Below are 20,908 nucleotides of genomic sequence, written 5' to 3'. Positions count from 1 at the left end.
TACAGCAGCTGCTCTCACTAACCAAGCCATGTGTGTTCATTGTTCAACCTGACAACATCAGTAACACACATAAGCACTGTCAATGCGATGCCCCAGGAGCTTCACCTCCACACTGTCCCAACACACACCTGCCACCTGCTCTCCTGCAGCACTAACAACCCCTCAGCCATCAGGTCCTTCCCTTGCTTTACAAATTCTCCATGCACTTTCTGTATCAAGTACAGCACAGTCAGTCCAGGAGCCTCCTCCACACCATCAGCAGTAGGATTCTTGAATCTCTTCATGCCATGGAAAGGCAGCTGGTTTCCTGTTAATGACCACAGCCCCTGGGTTGGGGACAGACCCCCCAGCATGGCATTTGTTAGCTGGTAGTTTCTGATGAGGCAGGAGGGAAACTTGTTTTGCTTCAACTTCAGCCACACAGGAGGGCTAGAGGCTCATTCTGCTAGAAGCTGGAACTCAACACTTCCTGCCACTCTATGGACCTCAGCATCTCACATGTGAAACACAGTGGGCTGTGAGGGTTTCCAATATTCTCATTCCTCCTACCTCACTTAAGGACAAAGAAATACCCTTCCCACTCAATCTCAGCTGTACTGAAAGCTCAAATTCCACTTGCAAGGGTTTTCTAATACCAGACGAATGCATATTCAATGCAAGCTGATGGCAACAGCCTCCACTCTTCACTGGCAGTGCAGATGTTGGTTTGTGCTTACTATGAAATGAATTCACACAGTAGTACAGCTGTCTTCTTTCTAATAATTTATACACTGCTCTAGACTGTCCTGAGGACCAAGTTATTGCTTACTCAACAGAAATATAAATATTTTAAGTCTCTTGTCACATACAGGCAACTCTCATTTTAAATTCATGCACTGCGCAGGGGGCTTAGAACCTACTCATTTGTTCCAAAGGGCTACAGAGCAGGTTGGCTGCAGGTACATGGTTATAAATGATTCAACAGATCATTTTTTATTTATCTGTTATACAAAATAACAAAGCAAGCAAACTACCCAGGGAGTGTTCCTCAAACACAGACAAACAGATGAGAATCCCTTCAAATTATGGGGAGGGGGAGCAATATCCTGTGTGCTCTTTGTGCTGATACCAGTGACACTCTGTGTCAACATAGGTGGGGTTTCCAGGCACTGTGCTTCCTCTTGGACCTGTATAAAGGTGCAGAGTGCACACTCAGCTGCTCACTGCTGTCTCTCTCTGTGCTGATTTACCTGCTTCAGTCCAGAAGACAAAGAGCACAAATGGCATTCTCCACCCGCAGCATCCAGTGGAGTACGGGCAGCCGTGTCCAGCCCTCTGCACCCAGTGTCAGCAGTCTGACCTCCAGGAAAATGTCCATCCAGAAGATCCAGGCACCCAGTGTCTATGGGGGAGCCGGGGGCTATGGCACCCGCATATCAACCAGCACCAGCTCTGGCCAAGGCCTCGGAGGGAGCCTCCAGCTCAGCATCACTGGGAGTGATGTTCTGCTGGCTGGCAGCGAAAAATCAACTATGCAAAACCTGAACGATCGCTTGGCTGCGTACCTGGAGAGGGTGCGCTCACTGGAGAAGTCAAACTCCCTGATTGAGATGCAGATCAGGGAATGGTACGAAAAGAACACCATAAGCACAGGGCAGGACTACAGCTCCTACTTCAAAACAATTGAAGAGCTCCGAAATAAGGTAAGAGATTCTAGAGCCCTCCATAAATATAGGAATTGCAATCATCAGTGAAATAGAGAATAATCTGTTGTAGAAAATGTACTTTTCCAAATTGTAATTGGCCTAGCTGGGAAGAAGTTTATTTTTGATCAGCTAGAAATAGGTGACAGATCATTTGTAATACCAGATATATACCTGCAGTTGTGAATAATCTCATACCTGAAAAATTTGTGATTCAAAATTAATTAGTTCTATGATATTTGTCTTAGATGGCTTTAATTAGAGAAAGTACTAATGGTAATCTACATATTTAAATATAGTTTAGTGATAGTGTATTTCAAAGTGTTTTTTCAGAAAAGAAGAGCAAACATTCAGAATAAAATTAAAGACCACTATTTAAAATAGTAAATTACTACTGGAAACAATAAAATATTCCAAACAATCAACTGAAAGCCTTGTCAAATCATGTTTCCAGAACTTCCTTCAGTCTTTTCTCTTTTATTTTTTATCAGTTCTACTTCCCAACATTTAAAAGCAGATCCCTTCAGAGAGCAGTTCATCCCAACTATTTGATACTCTTATTTTATGGCAGGACAACTTGTCTTTTGGACATCCCTAATTATTTTCATGCACTTCAAATGGATTTTAGCTTAAAGCCAGTGGACCAACAGACAGCTGAAGTGAAGGAAGATGAAGCCCACTTACAGTATTCATTTCCAGGAAAAGATCAAGTGTAAATTTCTATGCAAAGTTTCATTGCTTGTCCACCATTCCCTTTAGATTTCTGCTGCCCAGATGGAAAATTCCAGGCTTGTCCTGCAGATCGACAATGCCAAGCTGGCTGCTGATGACTTTAGGCTGAAGTAAGTTCCACAATTTTATATCAATTCTCTTTCATGCTCCTCTTATTTAGGAAAGCTTCCACTTATTGGAATCGATGCCAAGGAGTGAACATTTTCCAGCTTTAAGTTTAATAAAAATTTCACAATGACTGTGGTAGTTAGTGATTCTAACATTTACTCCAAACTGTTGCATTCCAATGATGACAAAAGGCATTGCATTGTACAGGTTTGAGAATGAACACCTGCTCAAGCAGAGCGTGGAGAGTGACATCACTGGACTGCTCCGTGTCCGTGATGACCTGACTCTGACAAATGCTGACCTGGAGTCCCAGATTGAGAGTCTAACAGAGGAACTCGTTTTCCTTAAGAAGAACCATGAGGAGGTGAGAGCAGCTGATCACTGCCAGGGAGAGGGGTTTAGAGTGGCAAACACAACCTCACTAGGGAATTTCTATCCTTCCTGGAAGCAGCGTAACCCTATGTGGCCCTAAGGGACATTCAAGCTGTCAGGAATCGAGGGCTGAACACTCCTCCATTCCAGGAACGGAGGAGTGAAGGTTTCCCCTAAGAAAAATTTATGGTTCAGGAATTGCTACCTCAAAAAGTATGCAAATGGGAGCCATGACTTCTGCCCTCATTCCACAGGTTCAGTTTTGAGGAAATAATTTTTATGATACATTTATCTATGATATAACATTTATTGCCATAAAGTAAGCAAACTGTTCCAAGATGAGGTGCACTAAGCAGTATTTACAAAGTGATTAAGTTGTCTTGCCCCAAGCTACTATTAAGGATTAGTCCTATGCATGTAGATGTTGAATTTGTGTCCAGTGCCCAGGAGTGCCAGCAGCCAGCAGCCGGTGCTAACACAGTCCCCATTGCTGCAGGACCGTGACAGGCTGCGCAAAGAGGCGAGCGGCTCTGTGAACGTGGCGGTGGATGCTGCTCCCGGCATTGATCTTGCAGCTATTATGGAAAAGATGAGAAAGCAATATGAAGAAATGGCAGAAAAGAACCGCCAAGAAGCCAAAGAACATTTTGAAAAGCAGGTAAAGTCAACTGCTTAAACACCAGTAAGAACCTCAGTCATGCCTGGCTGCAGTTCACAGTCCCTCCATTCCTCATTCCAGACAGTAGAACTGAACCAGGAAGTTGCCCTCAATGTTGAACAGCTGGAGGTCCAAAGGAAAGAGATCACAGAACGGAGACAGGTCTTCCAGAACCTGGAGCTGGAATTACAGTCCCTGCTGACCATGGTAAATAACAAAAAGCAAAATAAGCACTGTGGATAGCAGAGAGTTACACAGATAAATAGAGGAATGAGGGGCAATCAAAATGTTATTTCAACAGAAAAATGTATCCTCTAAATAATATGTCACTGTTCTTCCCATGGACTATAGAAACAGACCCTGGAAGGCTCTGTGGCTGAAACAGAAGCACGGTACAGTTACCAGCTTGACCAGATACAGGGAGCAATTTCCAGTCTGGAGGCTCAGCTGAGGCAGCTCCGAGCTGACATGGAAGCTCAGAACAATGAGTACAGCACCCTGCTGGATGTCAAGACTCACTTGGAGATGGAGATCGCCACGTACCGCCGGCTGCTTGAGGGAGAGGAAAGCGGGTGAGCACACACATGGCTTTGCGTTTTGGTTTGGGTTTTGTGTCAGATCTGCCTCTCTCCAGCTGCTTTGGGGTGGGCAAGCCCATTGCCCAGTTCTCAGCCACAGAATCAGAGCAGATTGCTGTTCAGGCTGGGCTGCTGAAGCTGCTGTGGAATTTTGAGGTGGGCTCTCCCAGCCTACAGACTGTCACTCTGTGAGCTGGGGAGTCAGGTAGATGTTCACATGCCAGGAACACCACTAATGCAGTTTTCTATCAACCTGTCCATGTGGGTTAAGCAGAGAGTGGAACTCACTTCCAGATTCTACCTTGTTCAGGAACTAGACTGGGTGTACCTGCATGAGGTGAAGTCCTGGCATTGCAGATTAACTGCACCTACAGCTTATGCTTAGCAAGTTTCACTTTAACTGCGAGAACTCATTTTACTGAGTTATCTCCTGACTAAATGTCTTGATGAAAGGGGATTAACTGTCCTGATCAAACACATAGGAAATGCACAAGGATGTTTCTTCAATACATGAGTTGCCATATATTTACATGTTCTAATTTCTAATTTGAACAGGCATTTGGAAGTGATAACATCAACAACAGAGACTGAAAAAGGTATGTCCCACCAACTTCCTTCTGTTTTGATGGCTGCCTATTGGAACACTATGGAATGAAGTAGCCTGATATAAAACAACAGCTTCAGAGCAGACAATCAGCCAGTGGAATATCACATCAAGAAAGTAATCAACAGTGTGGGGACTATACAAACCTGAGTTTATATATACAATCAGGTGCCCAGTGTAAAATCACAGACTCACCCATTCTGTGATTCTGTGAGTCCTCAGAGAGCCAAGAGAACAACAGAGAATTACTGAATTCCCCTCTGGAGAGCTGCAGAAGCACCTGCTTCTCCCTACTGGCTGCACAGGGAGACTGAGGCTTCCAAGTAACATCCAGTTTCATAGCAAAAATTTCCAATTTGGTGTAAGTCTATTCCAAGGCTTTATGTCTACAAGTCAGTGCTAAACTGAAGCAAAACTATCAGGAGCACTAGAGAGTTATTGAACCCAGTGTCCACTACAGTCTATGGGCAACATACTCAATATCCAAAAGAGCAGCCACACCCTGCACACTGCAAAAGTTTACCTCAAGGACCTGAGGACTGAAGATGCTTTTTGATATTTCCTCATTGACTGCTACTACTGCAGCAATATTACTCTGTCAGTGAACTTTGCATTAAATTACTTCTCTTTTCAATTTCCTTAACAGAACCAAGTAAATTTAAGAAGATCAAGACAATAGTTGAGGAGGTGGTTGATGGCAAGATTGTCTCCTCTCAGGTCAAAGAGATTGAAGAAAAGATATAAATGGCACCAGCAGAAAAGATGCCTCTGAGTTCCCCGGAGATGTCAAAACTAAAAGATCATAAAGAATCTTATCTAATTCACCCTAAACCCCAGAAGGATTAAAAAATATCAAATCTGTTGTTGTTGTTGTTGTTGTTGTTGTTGTTGTTGTTGTGGGGGAGCATTAATAAAATTCTGTAAGTCAAAACATAGAAGACTTTGGGTCAACTTACATAGTAAGTACCTTGATGAAAAAAACTAATCAGCCTTATATGAATGTGTAATTGCTTCCAACACAGATAAAAATGGAAGTATTAGGTTTTTAAAATGCATTAAGGCATCAGTTCAGCACACCTTTTCTGAATGTGAACTCCCACTCAAACATAAAGCAGCTTCACTTCATTAAAACCTGATTTTCAAATAATTATGAAGCGTCAACTTGCTTTTCATAATATATTAACATGAAAAAATAAATTGAAGAAGACTTTTTGATATTTTTCACATTCTGTGAATGATTATATCACCAGGGACTACAGCAAGCCAAGATATTTTATCAAGAAGAATATATTTGAAATTATCTCCCTCTCTCTCAAACCTTTCTGTGCCAATAATGTTCCCTGTCCCATAGGGAGGCCCCTGTGCCACACCTGGATTCTCAGTCCCAGAAGTTTACATTTTCCTCTTGAGAACATAAACACACAAAGCTCTTCCCTATGAAACCTCACCTGTCCAGAGCTATGTACTGAACATAAACAGCTGCCAAAGAATTAATCCTCTGCTTTCACTGCCCCGAGTCACTGAGACCAGGCTATCAGCTCATTTCCACAGAAATGCTTTACTTACACCTTTGATCTTCCACTCTTTTCTGCCCCAAAAGCACCCCATGCTCCTGGGTGTGGATAAATCAAAAATTAACGCATTTAAATTGACAAATCCAATGATATAATTAAGCCAGGACAAAGGAAAAATAATTTTCCATTTATCAAAATAACTTCAAAAGAAAAACATACTGGCTTGGAAGGGTTCCCATGCCCAAACCTGCACCCAGAAGCACTACATTTGATCTTTAGACTTGTATTATAAAAAGCACCAAATACAGAAATCAGGTTTGTTATTTTGAGATAACAGCAAACTATTTAGCAGACACAATGGTGAGTTCCCAGCCCCAAAATACAAACTCTCATATGCTACAGACTATACAATACAGACTATAAGCATATCACTCTGAGGTATTTCAATGATTAAAGGGTTAGGGCATAAACCCAATTCCAAATCTTATTTGATATATTTATATTTTCATATTAATGATCACTTTGCAGCTCACTGAACATCTGTGTGCCCTAGGACACCTGATGGTCACTTTTCTTACTTCCTATCAAGCACCCAGGAGCACTAATTTAGCAGAGGTTCCTGCCAGAAGAGCATTACAAAAAGAAAGGCATTCCTGTCACACAGGCTGAGAAGCAGGGATCAAAGGGATCACTCTGCTGACTTAGCAAACTCCTGTAAGAACAGCCCCAAATGCAGGAAGCACTGAATCTGCAATGACAAAACAATTATTTAGGAGGGATTTAAATGCAAAAAGAACTTTTTGTGCTCCATTGCACATGGCAGAACACAATCATGGTATCTCAGCTCCACTCCACCCATTTCCCCTCATACAAATACCTGGAGGGCACCAGATTTCCACTCCCATTGGCAATTTCGGTTAGCACATATCATTTCAGTTGGTCAGAACATACAAAACTGACATCTCCTCCAAACAGGAAGGAGAGAGTGAGAGCTCTCCCCAGGAGGTGGGGACTCCTCCTGAAACACCCACTGCTGTCCCTCTATAAAGCTGACCCTGCTCCCACTCTGCCGTACTCTCTGTTGTATCCTCCACGGGGCAGATCCAGGCACCTCGAGCACCATGGCCCTTTCCGTGCGCACAAGCGGCGGGTCCCGGCAATCCTCCTCTCGGAGTGGATTTGGAGGGGGATCTCTGAGGATGTCCGGTTCTGGTGGTGGAGGAGGCTTTGCTGGCAGTGGGCTTGGGTTTGGTGGGGGGTCTGGTGGAGGGTTTGGCTCAGCTTCTGTGTTGGGTTCAAGCTCTGGCTTCGGTGGGGGCTTTGGGGCCAGCGCAGGTGCAGGATATGGAAGCAGCTTAAGCAGCAGCTTTGGTGGAAGCTTTGGAGGTGGTTTGGGTGGTAGCTATGGAAGCGGTTTGGGCAGTGGGTTTGGGGGAGGTTTGGGAAGTGGTTTTGGCAGCAGCTCAGGTGCTGCTTTTGGAAGTGGCTTTGGTGGTGGCTTAGGGACTGGTTTTGGAGGTGGGTTTGGCCCTGCTGGTGCTGGCGATGGTGGCATTCTTTCTGGCTCAAAAAAAGAGACAATGCAGAACCTCAATGACCGTCTGGCTGCATATCTGGACAAAGTGAGATCTCTGGAGGATGCCAACACCGAGCTGGAGCGCAAAATCCGTGAGTGGTATGAGAAAAGTGGCCCTGGCACTGGCACCCCTGGATCTGGGAACGACTACAGTAAATTCTACCCCTTCATTGAAGATCTTCGAAACAAGGTAGCAAAGCAATGTATTTTTTTGTATCTTTAAATTTGTAACTCACTTAATAGTATGAATGAAAATAACAAATTCCTTTAAGAAACCCAGAGTACATTTATCCTTTGGTACTGACACTTGCAGTGACCTCTGTCACCTTGCATTGGTGACATGTGCTGAATTTTTCCTGTACATTAAAGCTGTTCTGTAGTTGTGTCACACAGTGATTTGTCTAATCTGAATAACGGAGAAGGCAGTGTTGGATTTCAGTTCTACAAACCCTTGCAGAACACAAAGTTTAAAGCCATTACAAAGCCATGAAGCCTTTGGGCTGTAACATCATTCTCTGAACACTGTTTGTATTCTAGATCATCAATGCAACCATCGACAATGCAAGGATCATTCTGCAGGTTGATAATGCCAGACTGGCTGCTGATGACTTCAGAGTGAAGTAAGGATATCTTAATGCTACAAAAACTCCTACTAATAACTTAAGGAAAAAGTTCTTTGGTATTAAAAATATCTTTCCTTGTAGAATACTTGTAATATAATTATTAAACAATATTATAATAATTATGTGTATTAAGTTTTCATATTAAAGCTAAAATAAAGCACATTAATAGTTTGCATTTGACCTCACTGATCATGTAAAAAATAATATTTAATCCCTTTATGCATAGATACGAGAATGAAGTGGCTCTTCGGCAGAGTGTGGAGGCCGATATCAATGGCCTGCGCAGAGTCCTGGATGAGCTGACCATGACCAGGGCAGATCTGGAGATGCAGATTGAAAGCCTGAATGAAGAACTGGCTTATCTCAAGAAGAATCATGAAGAGGTTATTTTTTTCCTTTGTGAATTCATAACAAGACACATGAAATTGTGAAACATCAAATTACTCCTTTATTTAAACCAGGTCCTGGGTTTCATTATAGGTTTTGTTTGCTGATATTTTTTGAGTTTGCTAAGTGAAAGAGTGCAAGAATCAAGTTACAGATCCTTGTTGAAACAGAATTTATATCACATATATTTCTTTACACATATTTTGGTAGTACTATTTTGTCTTTTAGTAACAGACCCTTCTCTTTATTTTCAATCTCTCCAGGAGCTTCAGGGCATCCAAAGCAGTGAATTTGGCCAAGTCAGCGTGGAAATGGATGCTGCTCCAGGGACTGACCTGACCAAGCTTCTGAATGATATGAGGGGACAGTACGAAGTCATTGCCGAGCAAAACCGTAAAGAGGCTGAGGCGTGGTTCAATGAAAAAGTAACAATCAGAGAGAGCAAACTCAGCAAAATGCACGGGAAAATTAGTTCAATACTTGGAACTGTAAAATTACACCCCATTCTTCCTTGTCATTTCAGAGCGGGGAGCTGAAAAGGGAAATCTCCACCAACACTGAGCAGCTTCAGTCGGGAAAGAGCGAGATCACAGATTTAAAACGGACTCTCCAGAGCCTGGAAATAGAGCTGCAGTCTCAGCTCGCCATGGTATGTTCTGGGAAGCTGCTGACTGCTCAGAGCCAATTCAGCAACTTCAAAAGTCATTTTAGACCTAATCCTATTCCATAGAATTGATGATTTGCATTTATTTCAGATTAAATCCTATATTCTTTTAGTTCCTAAATAGCAGTAATATAGATAACTGGATTATAAAGAGCATGTCACAAAGCAGATGAGTTTTTACATCACATTTAGGGAAGTGACAAGGGACCATTTTCAAACTGGTGCTTTCAAAAAGAAAATAAAACCTTCTAAGTAATGCAGCTGTGCTCACTCCCTTAAACTACTTCAGTTGGTTTTGTAAAGAGATTTTTTCCTTAACCAGAGATTATTTAATATCCTTACACAGAAAAAATCCCTGGAAGACACTTTAGCAGAAACGGAAGGTGGTTACTGCGCTCAGCTGTCACAAATCCAAATGCAGATCGGGAACCTGGAGTCCCAGCTTTTCCAGGTCAGAGCTGACATGGAGCGCCAGAACGCGGAGTACCAACAGCTCCTAGACATCAAGACTCGTCTGGAAATGGAGATTGAAACCTACAGGCGCCTGCTGGATGGCGAGTTTGTGTAAGGAACAAAATATCTCCTTGGGTTTATTTTCTGTAGCAAAATCCTTTCCAGGAAAATACGAGGTAAAATAAGTGGAACATTCTCCAAGAGACAGTAAGGCACAAACAGTGATCTGAAATATCACTGTGACTGAGGAGAGTGAGCCATTCTGCTCACTGTTTAAATAATGTATCAATGTCACCATGAAAAGAGAATTTATCCTGATCCTATTGAACACCCTGCAGTAGTGCATGTCTCTGATTCCCTTTTAGGGGAGCTGGACAGGGAGTTACATTTGAAAGTTCATCCCTGACAGGGTCCAAATCTCAAACACAATCACTGGACTCTTCCCAAGGTAGGTAGAACTTGACTGAATAAAATTTTGTTTCTAAAGTCATTCTTATAACTCAAATAATATATGTTATCCTGTTTAACTATATCATAGAGTTCATTAAAATCAGAAGCCAATTGGAAAGGAAAAGGGGGCACCTGGTCATGTGCTGCTTGGGGTGATCGTTTTTAATACACTGATAAATATTTTTTGTTTTGCTCATGATGTTTAGATCCAACCAAAACTAGAAAGATCAAGACAATTGTCGAAGAAGTGGTAGATGGAAAAGTTGTTTCATCCCACGTTAAAGAAGTTGAAGAGAAGATATGAGGCACAATCTGATGTGGCAAAGGATCCATTTGCTCCAAGCCAAAATGGATAAATAATTTTATTCTTTTGTATGAAGTGATAAAGCATTTGGCTTTGTACTAAGAATCTTTCAGATAAGACAAAGTTGGCACTTTCATTCCCTGCAGACATGCAATATATTTTCTGCTTCACTCTATCAGCATTACCTGTATTATTTCCACGGTGTTCTTTAAAAATACCATTAAATCTCTGTTCAATAATCAGAAATAAGAAGCACACATTTAACTAGATCTGCCTTTTTATAATCTTTAGTATTATAATCAATAGATAAAACAATTTTGCTGTTCTAACCTCATTTTCCAGTTTTCATCCCTAATAAAAAGAACTCAACCAGCTTTAATGTATTAGTGTCCCTTTATTCTCTATGACCCCCTCCCGCTGTGTGGTGAACCAGCAATAAAATATGAACATTGAAAGCAGCTAGAATTCAAAGTTCCAGAAGTTCTAGGAAAGATGCAATTGCTTATACCTACCTACCTTTAGCCTTCAGGATTCTCATAGCCAGGTGTTCTCCTAAAAAGAAAAAGAAAGCATTAGTTTATACTATCCCAAGTGCAATACCTTGTGTTTTTCTGATGGATTCCTAATGGTTTTCTTATGTAACTGTTCTCAACCCATCAATGACAAACACTGCCAATATTTTGGGTTTAGAGCTACACAGAACAAGGATAATTGAGATATTTGTAAAAAAGAGAGTGGACAACAAAACCTTTCCATCTCAGTCCAGGTCAACTGGAAGACAGTCAGCTAAGGAAAATATAATCCAAATACAGGATCCTTTCATATGTGCCAACAGACCCAGCCAAGAACAGGGAAGCCTTTTTACACCAAGAGACTTTTAAGTGGTACAATACTTTGACTTCTAAAAAGATGTGTGTCTTGTGAAAGTTTACTGCCTGTTTTATCATTTCATTGACATATAGTCTCATTTAGAATGCATTTCTCTCTTTGCTAAATTTTAAATTTCTAGTTAAATCGAAGTTTTTTTACTGTGTATTGGCTATTGTGCACTACTGAAAAAAAAAATTAAATAAGCAAGAGGTAAAATGAAACAGGTAAGAGCCATTCTTAGCAGACAAGATCATAGGGATCACACAGTGCTCCAGTGAGAAGGACATGAAGAAGCACACCAGACAACCTGTGCTGACCTGCCTGGGAGCTGTCAGGAAAGGGGTAAGAGCTCCATGTACATTGAATGTTGTGTGTACTGAGCACACCAACACCTGGCACAGGTACTGAAACACTGTCAGAGGCAACCAAGACCCTTTTCCTGACAGCAGTGATGTGTCTGAAGTGTACGTTCACCAGAACTTTGCCATCTGCAGAAGAGGAGCCCATACCACAAACTGTACCAGCACTACTCACCACCAGTAGTGCTGGTTCCTCTCCCTCCTTGTGTGTTTCTGCCCATAAAAGAGGATGCCCAGGAGCCCAGCTCGTTTCTGAAATGGGACAGCCCTCAACCCTGGTCAGACACCCAAGACTTCATCTCACTGAGTCTCAAATACCTTCAGAGATGGAAATTCTGTGACATCCCTAACAATGGTGGAGACACTGACAGCAACCCAGCTTTGCAGGGGAGGCTCTGTCCTTCCACATCCTCTTGCCAGAGCATCTCATGCTGGGCAGCTGCATCTTTATCCTTTGCTTTCTCTCTCTTACCCCCACATTTCTGAGGTTATAAAACCCCACAGTTCCAGCGTAACAAAAACATTATGACATTGATATATTAATTTCGGCACATAATTTAGGAATAGATTTTTTAGTGCCATCCTTTGCTGTGTTGACCTGCTGCCAGGACGGGCTGGCAGGTTGGGAGTCCCCCGCGCTCCCCGAAATGGGCCGCTGCCGCTTTAACGGGCCCGCGGCCGCAGCTCCGCGCCACCGGCAGCGGAGCCGGGAGCCGGGGAGGATGGGAGGAGAAGAAGGAGGAGGATGGAGCCGGCTCGGCTCCGCCGTGAGATCAGGGCAAAGTATGAATCGCTCATCACCCGAAATCAGATAAAGACCGTCAGCTCAGCAAGGACGCAGGTAATGCCTCCTCACAGCCACACACCTTGCAGAGTACGGAGCCATTCCCTGGCCGTACAGTTCCTCCCGCAGCCTCTATGAGGTACAGTAATTCCTTTCAATGCAGCAGATTTTCGGGGAAGGGACGTGGATTTTACCGCAGTAAGACGTGAACTAGAAGAATGGGAAATAGATTTTGTTAAGGGTATAGATTCACGCTGAACGAGTGCTGTGTAATTCATCAGGATGCTTTTCTGCCCCTGCAGCCGGGTTATTGCTGGGATTTAAGGGATGATGACATAGGCTGTAACAGGGTAACCTCTAGCTCCATGTAGTTATCTCAGAAGAAAAAAGAATCCTGAAGAGAATCCTTTTATATACAGCAATCTTTGCCATTTTTAGCCCTCTAGTAAAGTACACTGTACCTCTGCAGAAACTATTTTCTATTGCTCACAGTAAAAACTATGTTTTGCTCTTCAGCAAATATCAGTTGCTTTCTCATATAGCTTGATTAAATGTTACCAACACACAATGCTGCTGTTAGGGATTTACATACAAACAGCTCTAAACCCAACTGAAATCAAATGGCAAAACAATTTTGAGCCATCAAATGTAAAGAAATTCAAGGGGGAATCAGGTATTCTGTCACCTTGTACTCAGGTATTGCAGGAGTCCCAGGTTTGTTTTAAGGACAGGCCAGACGCTGCTGCAGCCCGGCTGATCCACCAGCAGTGCCAGGCACATGGCAGCTGCACACCCGACAGGGAAGCCAAGTTTTATCTTTGTGCTGGCACAAAGCAACCAATGCACATTGGTTAGATCCTGTCACACAAATTCTGCAGTACCCAGGCAAGAAAAGGGAAGCAAAGATATTGGGGATTCACTTGTGGATGAGACAAATCGAGATTTTTCACAAAAATTATCATCTGGTAAAGTTGCAATAGGTCAGAATGTACAGGGGAACAAACCCCTTATTTTCCTTAGTTTATAAGACCTGAATTAAAGAGATTGTTTTCTTAGAGTCAGTGTCATCATAAGAACCTGCATAAAGCAGTAAAATATGCAAAAGAGCAAGTGCTGTTTCAAGGGCTTATGGCAACTTCACCACTTGCAGGGAAACCCAGAATCAAAAAAGAAAAATAACTTCCATAAGCCAAACAATCATTCTGGAAGTTACATGCAGAAACACACTATCGAAATCAAAGTCCAAATCTAAATGACCCCATACATGATCAGGAGTGGTTTTAAAAAGCTACTTTTAACAGGATAAAAGGAAAAAAACCCAAAATTCTGAAATCAAAATGCATTAAAATTAAAGCACTTTATTCAAACTTGGAAGTTTGAACTATGTGCATCTCCTTTAAGCCCCTTTACTCTAGAGGTGAGTAAGGTCTCAATACATTTGGGTAATTTCTATGAGCATTCCTCTAGGACAAAGGTGCCAGGGATAGAGATGTGGCCAACCACTTCCCATCAAACATGGTGGGATAAGGGCTTTCCCTCTACACAGCACAAAAATATTAACTCCTCACTGTGAGCTTTCACACATTTATACGACTCCAACAAAAATTCCAGCTAGACATTTTTATGTGCCAATTTATTATTGTTATTTGAATATTTTTAATATTGTTATCTTTTTTATGTCCCCTGTAGTTAGAAGAAGGTACAAGTAAAAGAATGGACAGAGATGCAGAAGCACTAAAGGCAGCCAGAGCAGAACTGTGTGAAGCCCGACGGCAGTGGCACCACATGCAGATCGAAATCGAGTCTCTCCACGCTGTGGTAAGAGTCAGAAATGAAATTTGAAATCTCTTGGAAAAAAAAGAAGTCTTGTCCTTGATGTAAACTATGCCACAGTCAATTTCTGTAACAGTCACAGGCACCATAAAGCAGAAATCCATCATGGGAATGCTCAGCTTTGGGGGGCTCCAGCTCCTCACAGAGCCCTCACTCACATACTGACCCAGCACATGTTCTGGAGCAGGATCTGCCACTCCAGACACACCTGGAGTCCTGTTTTCACACCTCCCAAGCACATATTTGCATGATACTCCCCCACCAAGCTCCTGGTCATTCTGCCTTATCTCACAGCATGTTTATGAGCATTTTTTAATGTGTGGACCAGATTTATCAATTCATTAGTGACAAAATGTCAGCCATTTGCTCAATTCAGCAGTATAGAAAAGCTCCAAGAGCACACAGACACTTCATACAGTACTGAGCTGGACATTGTTTAACTGTAAAATCAGAGATCTGTAAACTCAAGGCAGTGGATTGCTATGCAAGATGTGGCCACTCTTTCATCTGATCTTAAATTACCACAGATTTTACTGGAAAAATTCTCAGCCAAAATATTACCTTAAAAGTTTTACTCCTGTTCTTAAAGAATAATCTTACAAGAACTAATGTAAAAATACACAATTTGTTAATGAAACCATGTACACCTGTAACATCTTTACACACAAACTTTCCAAATTTTAAAATATGACTTAAATTTCACAGGAAAAGGGTTTGGAACGTTCACTGAGGGCCACAGAACAGCAGTACCACATGCAGCTACAAAATTTGGAAGGTGAGATTGAATGCTTGGAGAAAGAGTTGTTGGATGTGAGAAGGGGAATTGAGAAACAGCTTCGAGAGCACGAAATTCTCCTGAACACAAGGATGAAGCTGGAGGAGGAAATAGCGACATATCGCAGTCTGTTGGAGCAAGAAGAAAGCAGGTATTCAATGCTTAGAGCAAAAGATCTCAAATTTGTCTTCCATTTCTGGAAGTCTCAAATAACAAGAATTGTAAATAATGAACTAAACCTTAAAAAATAACAGTATAAGATCTTAGAAAGGTTTTGTTGTAATGTAGCTTCACTGACTGCAGAGTTTCTGGTGCTCAGTGTCTCACACACGTTGCAGAGAGCAGCTCAGTCACTGCAGCCTCACTCGAGGCACTGTGGGACACTGGGGGGCTGCGGCCCCGCAGATCTCAGAGCAGACAGGGCCAGTCCACACACATGAAGTGTCCACGTCTCAGACCAGGACAGACCCCTACAGGAAACTGCACAGATATTGTCAGTAACTTCCTCCAGTTCTGAGCTCAGAATGAGAAATCCCAACAAACAGTTACCACCATCAAACAGAACTTCTCATGATTCTCACATTTTTAAATTTCTCACATATGACAAGTTAGGAACTAAAGTAATTCAATACTATTAGGCACCTGGAATTTTTTTTTTTTTTGCAGGTTCCGTTGCTCAATACCTGCTCAGAAGGATGAAAAAAAGCCCAGCACTAGCAAGATCACCTTTATGCTGCCTTCAGGTGAGTTTCAGGCACCTTCTCCTTAAGGATTTTGGCCCTAACTGTTCACAACTACTGACAAATTCCTGAATATTAAAAAAGGACCTTTTCTAATGTATGGGAAATACCTCCAGGTCCTATGTACTGCCCTTGCCCTTCTGCATGCTCACTGTATATCTGCATATTCTTTTACAGAGGGTGTAAAGAAGCACAAACCAAAGAAGGTGGAACTGATGACAAAACAAGCAATCCTAGATGGAAATATCATGAAGGAAAGTGCTGAAGCTCATGGCACTGTACAGTAAGATAAACAGGAATTTCACAAAATAACAATTGGAAGTAAAGGGTGGAGGTTATGTTTCAGTAGCTTTGAATTTTCCGTTACTTGGTATCTGTTATATCATGCCCACGTAGCCCAGGAGCTTCAGAAGCACAGGGAGAGCTCCTGAAGGTGCACTCAATGGCAGTGTTTAACAATACATTACATTTAAAAGTTCTTTTTATTAGCATTGGCTTCACAAGCAAACAATACCATTCTGGTGCTTCTGATTTGTAATTTCTATTTCTGTTAAGAATGAAACTATGAATAATTCATCTTGCTAAGGCTGAAAGCAAAGAGCCCAGACCACATTTGGGAAGTCCCTCTGGGGCATATTTATGCACATAAATTCAGGCTCAGCTGCTCCAACTTGCTCCTTGGAAACTCCTACGTTTCCCCAAACAGGGGAGGGAGAGCCTGGCTCCCAAGTAGACATGTGAAAGTCTGTTAGGATGTGTTATTCACCTGAAATTACTTTAATAGCAATGGATTGCTTCATATTTATTTTTTTTCCTGCTGCTCTCTGAGCTTTTTTGTAGGCTAATTTAATATTACCTTTAAACTCACTGTAGTGGGCCATTCCTAACACTGAACCATAATCAGCTGCTGAAAAAATTAATGCCAGCATAAGGCGCACCAGACACACCCTATAGGTGACGTTTATTTTTGTGCACAAGCTTTGTTCATCACACACTCAGATCTGCAAGGAGCTACTCCGCCAGGTGCAGTGTACTCAGCTGGGTGAGGCCCCAGAGCCTGACTTTCAGATCTGAATTCTGACACACACATAAAGAATTGAATCAACAGGATTTGGGTGCCTCAATAGTCCTGGATCAGCTGGCTTTTCAATTCTCACTACTTTACTTCTGCCCCTTTTTCTCTTTGATGTAATATAGCTCCACATTCTGAGGTTAGAGTCTAAACTAGATTTTCTCCTCCCTATTCTGAAGGTTTTCAGATGCAGGAATTCTGTCCTGCTCTCTACAGTACTGAGGTTTCTTGCAAAATTTTTGAGCTTGGATTACAAACTTTCTCCTTGGAAACACTGCCTCATGTATTTGGAGCAGTGGTTTTATAGCCATGTCTACCTAAAAGTACAAAAACAAGAACATAATGAACCCTCATCCTTTATTTAGCTTCTCTGGAGAATGAACCTGTAAAAAAAGACACCTCTGATATCTCAGTACCATACAAAATAACTCGACTTTTTATGATGCCATTTCTCTCTCTGTTTTAAAGGCAGTTCTGAAGATAGATAACTAATATAGACAAAAAAATCAAAAATACATTTTCTTTATTGTTTCAGGACAGAAAAAGTGGATGAAGTTATTAAGGAATGGGAAGGTTCTTTCTTTAAGGACAACCCTCGCTTAAGGAAAAAGTCCGTTTCCTTGCGTTTTGATCTCCACCTGGCAGCCACAGAGGAAGGGTGTTTGCACACAAAAAAGAAAACCCTCCCCGACATTGAAGTCAGGCTGGTGATGAGGAGATCCTGCAGCATCCCATCCATCAAACCTTAACCTCAGCCAATTCCCTCAAAGTGCATCCACAATGGGCTCCGGAAATAAACTGTAGATGGACTCCCACGGCTGCTGTCTGCTACAACCACAACATCTTACCAAGCACTTGGATCAATACAATAAAACCATATAAGTCCTTTAAAAGAAAGGGTGAAGAGCAAGGGGGTTCCAATTCCAAGAAAGCCTACTTTTACTGGTTTTATACTCTGGGTGCAGCCCTTTCATTTTCTCATTGTTGTTGTTTTGTAGAATTTCACCAAATATTACAAAAATTAAACTAGAACTTTATAGTTTGACATATTTTGCCTTTATAAAGAGAACTTGTTTTCTCTTTCCAAAATTGAGAAATGCCTATTTGCTTAATTATTCAATATTCCATTCATATAATGACTGGTGAATCCTTGCAATAATTTATATCACAGCTATCATACTTCTAGAAATATATTTTAAAATAATACTTTCTAAGAGCAAAAATTACATACAAAATTACTCTTAAAATACATGAACTATTAATGAAGAGTTTTAGAAGTGGCTAGTATTTTTAAATTCCTTTTTTTCAGGCAACAACTGAACAAAAATATCTTTCCTCTACATCCTTATACACCTATTTTAAAAGTGTTGTTACAATCCAGTAACATTTAGCCATATTGTTCAACTGATTTTGAAGCAGTAATTTCCCCTGAAAAATCATTTTGTGTCCACACACACCTGTACTACAAGTCTCTCAGCCAAGGCAAATTAAATTACTCTCTAATTGTTGAAATGCGATGAGTCAAACAACCATTTGAATGCTGGTATTCCATTAATTTTGTTTATTATGACAATGTGCATTGAAATATCCTCAACAAATTCCTCTTCTGATAAAAACTACAGGTAAGTGATGCTGTTGATCTAGTCCATGTGACAAGTCACTCTTATACCAGGGTACAACTGTTACTACTTCAAATTAACTGGGCAAAATAAGGGCTACAAATTCAAACTACAATTAAACCAGACCCCTTAAATACCCCCACTCCTACCCAAAGTAGCTGTGGGAAAACACAAACCCCAACAGAAACCCTGTACCAGTACACAGAGGAACAGCCATCCTTCTTTAAAATCTTATGGGACAAATTACAAAGACTCAAACAAGATTGTACAAAGACAAGAATGATTGTTTGTGAGGATTCTGAAGAGGATGGATGTCACAGCTCCCACTGGAACGCTGGGATTCCTGGGGCTCAGAGTCTGCAAAACCCACGCACGGGATTTGCTGGATTATAGCAGCATGTAAAGGATTGATTTCAGTGTCAGTATCTGCCTTATTACTTATGGCATGTGTACAAAAGTGATACTGCAGATTTTTTCGGAGTTAATTTATGCTTCTATCCTTTTTTTATGGTAAGAACAATGCATCAATATCGCCCTGTCCTGTCTGTACTGTATCAAACTCGCTAATTATTCTTAACCTGAATCATGAGCTGATGTTACCACTTGAGTACTTGGCATCCTGAATGTATCAGCCTGCTCCAGTATTTTCACTATGCAGCTTTTTTTTGTGCTTAGACTGTACATTTTACAATACTTGAATTTAAACTAAGTTTTAATTGCTTTAAGGCACTTTAAACAGGGATACGAATTTACCAAAGTAAATTATAGTACTACAATAAAAAAAGTATTAAAATGGCGTTTGTCCATGCATATTTTGTGTGTGTCAATGTCTTCTCCTTAAGTGGAAAGGATTAAAAGAAAAATGCAAAATAAAAGTTGCAGATAGGAAAACCTGTAGCACTGTAACAAATGGTTTCTATGAGCCTCTCTGCAATTAGAAAGACACAAATTCCCTCTTTATCTTTCTTTCTATTTTTACGGATAAGAATCTTTACCATAACATGTGAGTGTTCTCCTGCTACAAAACTTACTCTTTTTTCCTGGTAAATCCAGTCACCCTGCCTATCTTCTTCAGGTGTGACTTCCTCATACTGACTTCAGTAGCTTCTGCTACTCTAAGCCTGGTTTAAGAGGGCATTCTGGTTTTAACTAAGTTTTCACCCCTTTCAGTAAGTATCTATTTTTGCACTATTCACAAATTCCAGCTCTTCAAATGTAAAAAACACTCTTTTGTTCACGATGTAGTGAACTTCCACAAGTGTCAGTGTGAACTCCACATGGGCATCAAATGATATCTCACCCTCATTTTTAGGTCACTTTAAAGCTGAATTTAAAACAAAACAAAACAAAAAAACACTGAAGCTTAGTACTATGGCAGAGAATTCTTCATTTCTGTGGGTCTAATTAAATCCAGACCAGCTGAGCCTCTGCCAACCAGCACCTGCAAATGGCTGATGTAAAAACATTTCATTGTCTCAACCTACTTCCCAGTGAATGTCTGTCCTCATTCCAGAGCTTATGAAACTGCTGGTAATTAAAACAGTTGGGTAAGAATTAGTTTTTACATCCCCCCTGGTGAGCATGGTGCAGTATAAACAATTCCATTAAATCAGTAAAAGTACTTATATATTGTACAGGATATTAAATAGCATATGCTGGCAAAAACCTTTCACTATCACAAGATGGAATTGAGGCAAGGAGCACAGTAAGAAAAAAAAGGGGGGAAACAGGACAAAGCAGGAAATACAACTGGTGGCTTTGAAAACATAATGATTTAAAATTATTAGTGTAGAATGTGAGTTTCCCTAAATGTACTTAAACACCATAATAAGCAATTCCATTTTAAAAATAAATGCATTTAAAATAATTAAAATTTAAAAATTAAAGTGTAATTTAAAAATAATAAATACTTCAAAATTTCAATTTTAAATGTAACATTAAATGCAATTTACACTATCAACAAAACCATGTTATTAATAAACTAGAAGTGAATGTATGAAACTAGGGCGAAACCTGGTCAAAAACATGGGGAAACCAAGTTATTTTTCACCTCTTACAAGTATTTTCTCACCTTTTCTTTACCTTTTCCTGACCCAGTGAAGTTGGTGAACTAGTGTGATGCATTTTGCTGGCTGAGGAATCTTCTCAACT

General features: G+C 41.0%; 3 protein-coding genes across 5 annotated transcripts; all 3 read left to right on the top strand.

Annotated features, from left to right (window-relative positions):
* Positions 1-1,187: 1,187 nt before the first annotated feature.
* KRT20 (keratin 20) lies at positions 1,188-5,672 on the top strand. Its single transcript, XM_005531439.2, has 8 exons — positions 1,188-1,682; positions 2,442-2,524; positions 2,730-2,886; positions 3,391-3,552; positions 3,634-3,759; positions 3,904-4,124; positions 4,686-4,726; positions 5,381-5,672. The coding sequence occupies exons 1-8, from the start codon at positions 1,260-1,262 to the stop codon at positions 5,476-5,478; spliced, it is 1,311 nt and encodes a 436-aa protein (XP_005531496.1). The 5' UTR covers positions 1,188-1,259; the 3' UTR covers positions 5,479-5,672.
* A 1,697-nt stretch (positions 5,673-7,369) lies between these two features.
* Positions 7,370-10,848, top strand: KRT12 (keratin 12). Of its 3 annotated transcripts, XM_088067923.1 has the most exons (9): positions 7,370-7,715; positions 7,752-8,014; positions 8,362-8,444; positions 8,674-8,830; positions 9,098-9,259; positions 9,358-9,483; positions 9,845-10,062; positions 10,317-10,399; positions 10,608-10,848. In XM_088067923.1, exons 1-9 carry the CDS (start codon positions 7,370-7,372, stop codon positions 10,703-10,705), a joined length of 1,536 nt encoding a protein of 511 aa, XP_087924049.1. In that variant the 3' UTR covers positions 10,706-10,848. The 3 variants fall into 3 exon arrangements, with proteins under 3 accessions (XP_087924049.1, XP_005531493.2, XP_087924048.1); XM_005531436.2 differs by having other exon boundaries at positions 7,370-8,014; positions 9,845-10,056; XM_088067922.1 differs by having other exon boundaries at positions 7,370-8,014.
* Positions 10,849-12,671: 1,823 nt separating this feature from the next.
* On the top strand, positions 12,672-19,488 carry KRT222 (keratin 222). The gene is made up of 6 exons (XM_005531438.2): positions 12,672-12,775; positions 14,408-14,536; positions 15,257-15,477; positions 15,993-16,069; positions 16,244-16,349; positions 17,674-19,488. The coding sequence occupies exons 1-6, from the start codon at positions 12,680-12,682 to the stop codon at positions 17,885-17,887; spliced, it is 843 nt and encodes a 280-aa protein (XP_005531495.1). The 5' UTR covers positions 12,672-12,679; the 3' UTR covers positions 17,888-19,488.
* The last annotated feature ends 1,420 nt before the right edge of the window (positions 19,489-20,908 follow it).

Source organism: Pseudopodoces humilis, chromosome 29, assembly GCF_049639895.1.
Source record: "Pseudopodoces humilis isolate 2021_Gansu_Grassland_sample_001 chromosome 29, ASM4963989v1, whole genome shotgun sequence".
Classification (NCBI taxonomy): Eukaryota; Metazoa; Chordata; class Aves; order Passeriformes; family Paridae; genus Pseudopodoces; species Pseudopodoces humilis.
This window is presented reverse-complemented; position numbering and strand designations above follow the sequence as displayed.

Excerpts from the sequence above, each read along its gene's own strand:
- KRT20 (XM_005531439.2), top strand. The coding sequence starts at position 1,260 with ATGGCATTCTCCACCCGCAGCATCCAGTGGAGTACGGGCAGCCGTGTC. Across the intron at positions 1,683-2,441 it reads TTGAAGAGCTCCGAAATAAG|ATTTCTGCTGCCCAGATGGA; the intron begins GTAAGAGATTCT and ends CATTCCCTTTAG. Across the intron at positions 2,525-2,729 it reads GCTGATGACTTTAGGCTGAA|GTTTGAGAATGAACACCTGC; the intron begins GTAAGTTCCACA and ends TGCATTGTACAG.
- KRT222 (XM_005531438.2), top strand. The coding sequence starts at position 12,680 with ATGGAGCCGGCTCGGCTCCGCCGTGAGATCAGGGCAAAGTATGAATCG. Across the intron at positions 12,776-14,407 it reads TCAGCTCAGCAAGGACGCAG|TTAGAAGAAGGTACAAGTAA; the intron begins GTAATGCCTCCT and ends TGTCCCCTGTAG. Across the intron at positions 16,350-17,673 it reads GAAGCTCATGGCACTGTACA|GACAGAAAAAGTGGATGAAG; the intron begins GTAAGATAAACA and ends TTATTGTTTCAG.
- KRT12 (XM_088067922.1), top strand. The coding sequence starts at position 7,370 with ATGGCCCTTTCCGTGCGCACAAGCGGCGGGTCCCGGCAATCCTCCTCT. Across the intron at positions 9,484-9,844 it reads TGCAGTCTCAGCTCGCCATG|AAAAAATCCCTGGAAGACAC; the intron begins GTATGTTCTGGG and ends ATCCTTACACAG. Across the intron at positions 10,400-10,607 it reads ATCACTGGACTCTTCCCAAG|ATCCAACCAAAACTAGAAAG; the intron begins GTAGGTAGAACT and ends CATGATGTTTAG.